This window comes from Brachionichthys hirsutus, chromosome 23 (assembly GCF_040956055.1).
Source record: "Brachionichthys hirsutus isolate HB-005 chromosome 23, CSIRO-AGI_Bhir_v1, whole genome shotgun sequence".
Lineage (NCBI taxonomy): Eukaryota > Metazoa > Chordata > Actinopteri > Lophiiformes > Brachionichthyidae > Brachionichthys > Brachionichthys hirsutus.
The window spans coordinates 802,368-811,586 of record NC_090919.1 but is presented as its reverse complement, the minus strand read 5'-3'; the positions used below and the strand labels follow the sequence as shown (position 1 = coordinate 811,586).

The 9,219-nt window shown below is 50.2% G+C and overlaps 1 protein-coding gene across 1 annotated transcript in view; it reads right to left on the bottom strand.

The window, feature by feature from the left end:
* Nucleotides 1-1,795: 1,795 nt before the first annotated feature.
* The window catches only part of LOC137911366 (inactive ubiquitin carboxyl-terminal hydrolase 53), a 9,260-nt gene continuing 1,836 nt past the window's right edge, over nucleotides 1,796-9,219 (bottom strand). The window contains exons 8-18 of the mRNA XM_068755728.1: nucleotides 8,940-8,975; nucleotides 8,651-8,800; nucleotides 8,369-8,525; nucleotides 7,859-8,005; nucleotides 7,563-7,709; nucleotides 6,409-7,177; nucleotides 6,209-6,264; nucleotides 3,840-3,906; nucleotides 3,081-3,753; nucleotides 3,032-3,050; nucleotides 1,796-2,939 (exon numbers count right to left, since the gene is read on the bottom strand). Coding sequence (XP_068611829.1) covers nucleotides 2,863-2,939; nucleotides 3,032-3,050; nucleotides 3,081-3,753; nucleotides 3,840-3,906; nucleotides 6,209-6,264; nucleotides 6,409-7,177; nucleotides 7,563-7,709; nucleotides 7,859-8,005; nucleotides 8,369-8,525; nucleotides 8,651-8,800; nucleotides 8,940-8,975 — 2,298 coding nt within the window. The 3' untranslated portion in view covers nucleotides 1,796-2,862. The remainder of the gene's footprint in view (nucleotides 2,940-3,031; nucleotides 3,051-3,080; nucleotides 3,754-3,839; nucleotides 3,907-6,208; nucleotides 6,265-6,408; nucleotides 7,178-7,562; nucleotides 7,710-7,858; nucleotides 8,006-8,368; nucleotides 8,526-8,650; nucleotides 8,801-8,939; nucleotides 8,976-9,219) is intronic.

The window sequence follows — 9,219 nt, the reverse complement described above, 5'->3', positions numbered from 1 at the left end:
TTAAATCAATCAATCAAGGCTTTGACAGATAACTAAGAGAACAAAAAAGAAACAAGTATAAGAGTTGAGTTTTAGGGGCGAATAACAAACAGCAAATAACATTTCGGAGGAGGAATGTCGGGAGGAGGGATGGAGAGAGAGGAAAGAATGAGGTGAGCTGACGGAGAGAGAGAGAGGAATCGTGTGAGGATGAAGGATGTGAGTGAGCTTGAGCGACAGGATGGGAGAGAGAGAGAGAGAGAGAGAGAGAGAGAGAGAGACTGCAAAGGGAGGAGGAATGAGGAAAAACACAAGCCTGACTCTGACAGCAGAGCACCGAGTTCAGCTGATGGCCCCTAATGAAGTACGGCAGCTGCAGAGGAGGAGCCCACGCTGACAGGCCGGGGCCACGCCGACACGTGCACGCGCACACGCACGCACACACACACACACACACACACACACACAGCTGAGTTTAAGCGCCTCAAAACTACCGCAGACGTGCAACAAGGAGGGTTGAATGGCAGATCATTGTTTATCATTTTAATACACTGCCTGCGGTGAACCTTCCCTCTCTCCCTCTCTCCCTCTCTCCCTCTCTCCCTCTCTCTCCTCCAATGAGCTTTAATATATTTATTTTCCAGGCTTAATAATGACTAAAAATCTCAGACGGATCCCGACACACCTGCAGTTATTTTTAGGTGAATTGCACTCCCAAATTCACTTTTTGTAACCATAAAAGTCAATACAAATTTAAATATATATATATACACACTAATCAGTTTTGCAGGCATGAGCTTGATCAATTTTAACCAATACTGAATCGAGGACTCTCTTAACAGCTGTATTGTGTTTTAGTAATCAACATTCTTGCAAAAAAAATACAAATACAAATAAATCTGTGAGACAAGTCTTCAGAATCAAATCAAGAGAAATCTGCAGGAAAGGTTCACTAAATTCAGCACATGGCTGCGAATGGATGGATCTGCTGCTTTTATTTTGGTGGGGAAGTCCTCTACCTCCCTCTAGCGGTCCAAAATTGTATCGTCACATTTTCTTTTTCAGGAGGCCTTTACTCAGTCTAAATTAATTCAGTGACGTCAGAACATAAAAATTACGACAAACTTTCCCCCCCCCCCCTGCCCAACATGTAAGCACAGTTAAATAAATCTATTTACACGGAAATAAAAACGTTTTAAAAAACATCTGCGCTCATCAGTAACTCCTGTGTAAGAACTTGAATTTAGAGAAAGGAATAAAAGGAAGCTAATTCATGTCATTCGGCGCAGAAAAATGGAACGAGGAACGACGAGAAAGACCAAACAAACACTTTTATCCAAACCTTGCAGTTAACTTGTGTCCCTACCTGAGGTTAAAGTCGTCTCCTGAAACCACAGGCCTCCTTTTTTCACCTTTTCTTGCTGGGTGTTAGCATCGTTTCCTTCCTGGAGTATAAACACACGTTTTGTAGCAACGATTAGCATAACGATTAGCATTAGTATTAACAGGCTAAAATCTAGCGACGTCACAGCTTTCTCGTGGAACGTACTTACATCCCGACCTGGACACGTCAATGTGTCTAATCACCAATCAATATAACAGGCGGGTAAGATTGTATTAGTTAGCTTGTTCTCAGGGGACCAGCAGGGGGCGCCATTAAAAGGTTTCAAATACAGTGAGAGAAGAAGAGAAGATAGCGGGTGCATTAAAGAGAGCAGACAGCAGGGGGCAGTAAAACACTATTATCACTACTTAAATGTAGATTTCAGTCCAGTATGAGCTATTTGTCACAAAAATATGTCACACACAACCTCAGTCATTAAACGAAATTTTTATTGGACAATTGTTAATCAATAAAAATAAAATTAAACGGTACAAAATGTTCCTTAAAAATCAATGAATTGTACAAATAATCGCTCCAATTCATCTGCATCATCACATAGAAAAATACCAAAGGCACTGTGCATTAGTCTACTGCATATATAAAACATTTAGAGCCAAAAAAAAAAGTTGGACATGTGATTATTCCTTACCCCAGGTCTTTTATTTTATTTTTTAATCAAGCCCCCCCCCCCCCCATGTCCGATCCAAATGTCCCATCGTGCAAAGTTGCTGCATATGGGAGTAATTCTCAAGAGGTCAGAAACCTAATTTATAAGGAGTGTAAAAAGAAAACTAACCAGAAAAAGTGACACAAAGTGATGCGAGTTTCAACCAATAACTTTTAAATATTTATCCATCACCTTACAGTTCACAGATCAAATCTGACAGAGTTAAGACTTTTATTTTACGAGGTAAATGGACTTCATGTACAAACAACAATGGAGAAGTATTCTCGCTCTCGTTGGCGTCCAGGAGATTTATTCACACAGATCCTTAGGATCCACTTTTAAAGTTGTGCCCAAATGACGCCCAGGTGTTAGATTTCAGGATCTACAAAATGACCTGTCTGAGACACCGTAAGGACATTTCAAACCCATTTCAGGGTCGGTGCATTGGGCCAGGATCAGACAGCAAACGCTGAAACTGTCCGGCATGAAGTAAAAGAGCGGAATTATGAGACGCCGTTTACGTTTTCGTCTCATTGTGTGTTAAAGTGGCTCTTTGTCAGACATTCTTTTCACGCCAGGTCGTTAGCTCCAAACAGGAGGTGCACGCTACTCTCACTTTACCTGTGCTCTATTGTGCAAATTCAGCATTCATTCAAAGCTTTTAGTAGTTCACACCAAAACGGTTAAAAGGACACCTGCTATTACAATCTCCTTGGAATCCAGTTTCATCTTCAACTTCCTGTTATGAAAGTACACAAAAAACACACAACTCCCAGCGAGAGGCAGTCAAACCGGGCACCGGGTGAAAGGGGTTCAGCAACTCAAGCTGAAATCATAAGAACCCGTGCTCGTCCAGTCCTTTCGGAGTAACCGGGTTCCACTTGGCAGTCGTCTTTGACGTAACGTATCCTAGAACACAAAAGATCCATCAATAAAACAAGTTTAAAAAAGTGGAACAAGTGACATAAGTAGAATGAAAGGTCACCGTCATCACGCGGTACCTGATTCTAATCTGGAAGGCTCTGGCGGCTGAACATCAGGCAAGGGGACCCCTCCCCCTTCGACGTCACTCTCCCCCGACGAAGCACGCTCCTCTGCTTTCGTGTGCTGGGCAGGCTTCTTGTGGTATTTGGCCCGGTAAGTGTCCGTCATGCAGCCGTCCACAGAGAAGTAGGTGGTGGGCAGAACCGTATCCGTGAGACCGGGGCTGTCCCTGCCATTGTCGGGTCCGGCTCTCGGACTGGGCAACCTGTCCTCGCTCTCACTGGCCGAGAGGTCGTTCCTGTCCTGGTCCGAGGACCCCGACCTCGAGCTGGCGTCAGACGAGAGCCGGTGTTCGGCGGGCGTCTCGATCCATCGACGGAAAGCCCCGCGCGAAAGGGGGGGCAAGTCGTTTTTGGGTTCGCCACGACGTTTCGGCGCCTCTGCCGGTTGGGTGTGAATGCCAGATGGACTTGTGGGACCGCCGGCAGACGTCTTGGGGAGCAGAGGCAGGGGGTAGTTGTGCGAGAAAGGATCACCGTGGGTGGCGGCGCCGTCTTGCTCAGCGAACGGTCCGGCGAAGTCTTCGGAGCCGTTCCACTCTGGACTGCTGGCCTTCGCCAAGAAGGGGAGGACAGGACTGTCCGGGCTGACGGGGCTGCCGTCCACGTTTTCCTCCTGCTCACTGTCCGGATCGTTGTGCTTTTCCAAGATCCCAGGAGCGTATCGGAAGGCTCTTCTCCTGCCGCACGAAGACACCCCCCCCCCCTTTACGATTAGATCGGCCGAACCGGCGAGGAACTGCTTTTCCTCCTACGATACTTTTACCTTTGTATCAAAGGACCAGGGAAGTCGTTCTCGTCTTGTAGGTCTGGAGATCGTCTTCCGCGTTCGCCTAGACGAACAATAAAGCTTTGTGAACATTCCTATTACAACAACAACAAAAAAACATTTTTACAGCACGTTTGTGAAGTGAAATTGTCACTACATGTTTAAAAAGAAGAGATGGGTTTCAAATTTTAATTTGCCTGCATCTCTGCGCCGAGTCAGCAGGCTGGATGAGATTTGCAGACACCAGCTGACCGGGACGAGGAAGAGAGCGAGTAGCCGAGGACCATCTGTGATGCGTCAGCACACACTTTTTTTTCGTTTTTCCATGCGCTCTCTCAAAGCATTAGCGGCTAAATCCTTTGTGCTGGCATGCAATTACGCCGGGGTCAGACTCCAGACTCCAGATCCCCTCCACAACACTATTGCATTTTTAAGCTGCTAAGTCCATGTGGCAATTTACAATTTCGGAACGCTGAGCTACAATGTTGGCAAAGCAACGGCGGAATCAAACCGGCGCGTTTGATGTTATCTTTTTTCTCAAACACAAAAAAAAAAAAACGGTTCTAATACCGTCTCCCTCGTTTTCTTTGGGCCATTGAAAAGGGGAAGCTGGAAGGAGAGAGAGCCGGATAGCAACCGTGCTGTCGGGTCGTGAGACCGTCACTCGAGATTAAAAGGCTTTTTAAGCGACCAAACGAAATCAAATGCAAATCAATTCTTCAGAGTTCAGGGTCAGGCCGAGCTCCAGAAAACACTAATGCTGCTGTGAACAGACGCACTCAAGGTTTAGTGCTGCTCACGACCCACACAGCACTTTCCTGGCATTGTCAAACATTTATATGTATTATACTAAGTGTTCAAGGGACACTCTATAACTAAAACGTTATAAGTTACAAAGAGACCAAGAAAGAAAGTCGAAAACGGGTTCAGAAAAACTGAACTTGGGCAAATGTGTTGTGCAACAAGCAAAGAAATGATGCCAAGTAGCATTGCTGCGCTCAACATGCTAATGCGTAGACACCATGGATACCGAACCCGCTTCATTGGATGGATTAAATTCATCATGTGGACCTCTTTGAACTTTTCCACATAACCTCGAGACCGTGTGAAAACTAAATATCGACTCCCCCGGACTTCTTTCTCTGGGCTCGCGATGACATTTCAAAAGAACCAATTAGGACGCAGCGAGCAAAGTAAATTTAGCATGAATCGGGCCCGTCTGCTGACAGCTGTGACCTTAAAACGCCTTTATAACAAGGAGGCCTCGCGATGGAACAGGAGCTCGACTTGCTTTATTGGCGATGACAACAGGTTGTCGTGGGCGTATGCGCCAATGTTGAACCTCAGAATAAATTCAGTGCTGGAAGAAAATGAACGTTTGCAGAGCGTTGCGTGAGAACCGGCTCCCGACGGCCATATTTTCTGATCGGCTGGGCACAGCTGGGTGGCCACTGGAAGGCCGGCCTCTCCTGATGAGGGTTCATTCCTTCTGATGGAATTAGTCAGGCGTTCGCTGATCTAAGAGATATTTACTGTGCACTCGATAAAGTATGTGAAGTGTGTCCAGGCAGCAAACCCCTGGGAGCTATTCATGTCTTCTAATTTCCCTTCATTCTGTCTTGAAGATTAAAAAAAAAGGAGGGGGGGGGGGGGCGGAGATTAAACTTGGCAACACGACTTATATTTGAGGCGCATCCTATTTTATTTTCATCACTTATTTAACAGAAGTTGTGCCAAATCCAACTTCCCTCACCGTGGATCGAAAAGTTGTACTTGCTGAAGCACGATGGCATGATTTACAGCTAAGGTGGGCCCCCGCCCCCCCCCAAAGATGAATGCGTCCAAATGTGAAATATCGTCGCCGTCTCCCCTTCTGTTCCCCCGAGGCAGGGTGCTGAGCGGGGGCCAGAAAAGTGCTTCTGCAGAGAATCGTGGCATCGCGGCGAGGCGACGTTTGCGTTGAGTTGGACAAGTGAGGAAAAACAGGGGCGAGAAGGGAAAACGCCCTCTAGTGGTTGCTTTATGCATCTTCGGGTTTCCATTTGGAATGATTCTTCCTTTCCTTCGCTGTGACGACTTCGTTTCTACATTTCTTACGTCAAGTTTCCTCAGGAAATAAGGTCAGTGGGGAACCGGCAGGCTCTCGTTCCCATGCAGAACCCCTTCAATCAGGCCCGACAGAACAATATATGGAGGAAACTTCTTAATATTACACGTATGAAAAACGCTGGGAAGTCTCCCGGGCAGAGGAAACGTCCACCCTTTGTCAAAGGCTTTAATTTATTCCCGTTATGAAACAGTGAAAATCGACACTTCCTCGGGATTCATGAAGAAGAAATGATGTGAAGTGTGAGCGAGTCGCTTACCGGCGAGGAATGCGGCGTGCAGAATGTCATCGGCTCTTCTCGGAGGGAAATGATCCCTAAAGTCCAAAGTAAACACAGTTATTCACGCTTCCTGGGTTTTCCAGGAGACGTTCCGCAACCGGAACGTTCTCCGATCAATTGAAGCGCTTAGGAGAAATGCGGCTACTGACATTTACTCATTTAGTTCTCGGATCTTTTACCTGGACAGGTGCCGCCCGGGTATCGCTCGCAGGTCCTTGCCCGGAAGGTTCTCCACCACAGGCGAGTCCAGATTTGCAGAGCTGTTGCTCAGCCTGTCGCTGCTTTCATATCCAGACTCGGTTCTCTGGATCTTCCAGTTGTCGCTCCGGACTTTCCGGGTCGCTGAGATCTTCGGCCGGTCCTTCTCGCTGTAGACGCCCCGGCTCTCCGAGTCCAGCGAGGTCCAGCTGCCGCCGATCTCATGCCTCTGCTCATCCTCGTAGATGGTCATCAAGCTCTTGGGTTTGCGTTCTTCCGGCGGCCCCCACAGGAAGTCTCGGTCTCGCTCGCGGTCCCGGGAGGGCGACTGACTGCTGGGTCTTCCCCGAGGGCTGTGCTGCCTCGGCTGATGACCGTCGCCGCCGCCCAGCACGCTGTCCACGTTCAAAGCCTCCCGCGTGGGCTTCCACGGGCGGCTGTGCCCGCTGCGAGAGCCCCCGCCCCTCCCGCGGCGTCCCCTGGAGCCCTGGCTGCTGTCGGTATCGTATCCATTGGAGACGTGGTCTATCCTCCAGACGTGACGACCGTCGCCGCTACCGGGCACGTTGAGCAAGCCTTGGAGCCTCGGGTGCGACCGGGGGGGCTCGTGGGAGGAGCGCCCGCCATGTTGGGGTGTCCGCTCGGCTCGAATGGGACCTTTACCCTGGCTGCTGTACAGTCGGGTTTCCAGGTGCTGTTTGAAACCGGTCTCTGGTGGGGAAGCGGATCGGGAGTAAATCATGTCTGGATCTGATAAATAAATAAAAAGGAAGCTTATCAGTCAAAATGTCTAAAACAAATAAAAATGCACTTTATGGCTGACAGTGAGAAGGGGGGAGACGGGGGGAGACGGGGGGGGGGGGGTCATTTATGTCTGTGGGGGACAGGAAGGCGTAAATTCTGGAATTCTGGATGTGTGTGTGTGTGTGCACGCAGACGTGGACGGTTTCCAAACACGAAAACCGACGTGTCAGCAGACGGATGCGTCGGCGCTCCAAGGACACCTCCAGCCGTGACGGCGACATTCAGAATATACGGCTCCACGTGCACCCGCAGCCTTATTCGCCTACACGCCGATGACATCACTAACCAGCCCTCAGCCCGCCCCGCCTTAGCGCCACGCCTCTGAACCGACCTCCGCCGCGCGTCTCCGGCCTCCGCTGACTGCTTCTGTCGGGCTCCCTTCTGGATGGATGCACCCCCCGCGGCTCGCCCGGCCTCTGGGCGACGTCCCGGGAAACGTTCCTGTAGTGACTCTTCGAATCGGGGGTGTCGAGTTTCCCTGCAAAGCAAGACGCCGTTTATAGCGCTTCCATCCGCGACCTCGACAGCAGAACCGATCAAACGGTCAATATTCGTTTAAGACCAGGAAATCTATTTTATAGACGGACGATGCGGGACAATCGCACACGAACGACCGTTTGGTTCTACCTGGCCCCCGTCTTCCCGCGGTCTGGTTGCTGGTCCTGCTGAGGGTGGAACGGGCCTCCTGTTTGAAGGAATGGTGGCCCAGCAGGGCGCTCAGGTTCTCCCTGGTGAGGTCCAGCTTCTTTGGGGCAACGGCCGGCGATTCAAGGACTGAAGTGGAAAAACCAAAGAAATGTGGAGGATTAAACTTTGACAGTAAATCAGTCACAGAATCTAAATGACAAAATCCCCACAATGTTCTCCTGGAGGGGGTTTTGTTTTTGGGTTTTTTTGGTAGGATCATCACGTTTTGGGCCGGCGCCCTGTCGGTTCTGGGGGCTCGGCCAGGGTGCCGAGTTGGGAGGAGGATCTTTAAAGGAGATAAAAACCTCGCCGACCAAACAAATCCAGGGACGCATAATCCCAACGGCAGAGATTTCCAGCACATTTTCATTCCTGCCTGCAACAAACACGACCTGGACTTGACTTCGAGTCGCAGGCGGCGCCGCAGCGCTAATTACTGGCAGGTCGTACCCGGCGACCCTCCGTTGACGGGCGACTTGCCGCCGCTCAGAGTCAGGATGTCGTCGGCATCGATGGCGCTGCCGTCGGGGTTGGCGTAGAAGAGGAGGAGCGGCTGGAACTGCTCTTTGATGCATTTGCTGATCACGTCTTTCCACCTGGAGCCGATCTGCCGAAAGACGAGGAGAGAATCCGCACCTTGAGAGCTGAGCGAGCTACCGCGAACGTAACCCGTCGCCCGCGCGGCTCCTTCGGGAGCGTCTCGCTGAAACGAACGAGCCCGACGGCGCTCACCTCTTTCACCGTGGCGTCGTCGAAGAACACCCACTTGGAGGACTTGGTGTGGAAGGTGAAGGCGCAGTAGTGGCAGGTGGTGTAGCAGATCATCCCCACCAGGTGCAGCTTTCCCTTTCTGGCCTTCTCATCCGTCACTTTGTAGAAGAGCTGCATCCAGACGCACACGTTCACGCAAACGCACACAACGGTTAGAGATCGGCGAGTCGATCGCGTTCATAGGTTCAAGTCTGAGCGAATGAAGTCGCATCGATTTGAACATCAGAACAAATTAGGGTGAAATCAACACGGACGAGGGGGATGGGCCTGTTAAATAACGCAAACACTCTGAACACGTCTCAGTGACGTCCATCCCAGAAAAGGAATGCTGGGGGGGGGGGGCACGGATGAGGGGGAGGGGCCTGGCTGAGGCCAGCGGCGCGGGCCAACTGGGCACCGGGTCTGGCCCGCTTACGCAACCAGCCACGACTTACAGAGGAACAAATCCACGAATCTTTGATTGAAAGCGAACGGCAGCTCAAGCAGAGACGGGAGCCGCCCGAGTGGGGGGGGGGGGGGGGGCTTTAATA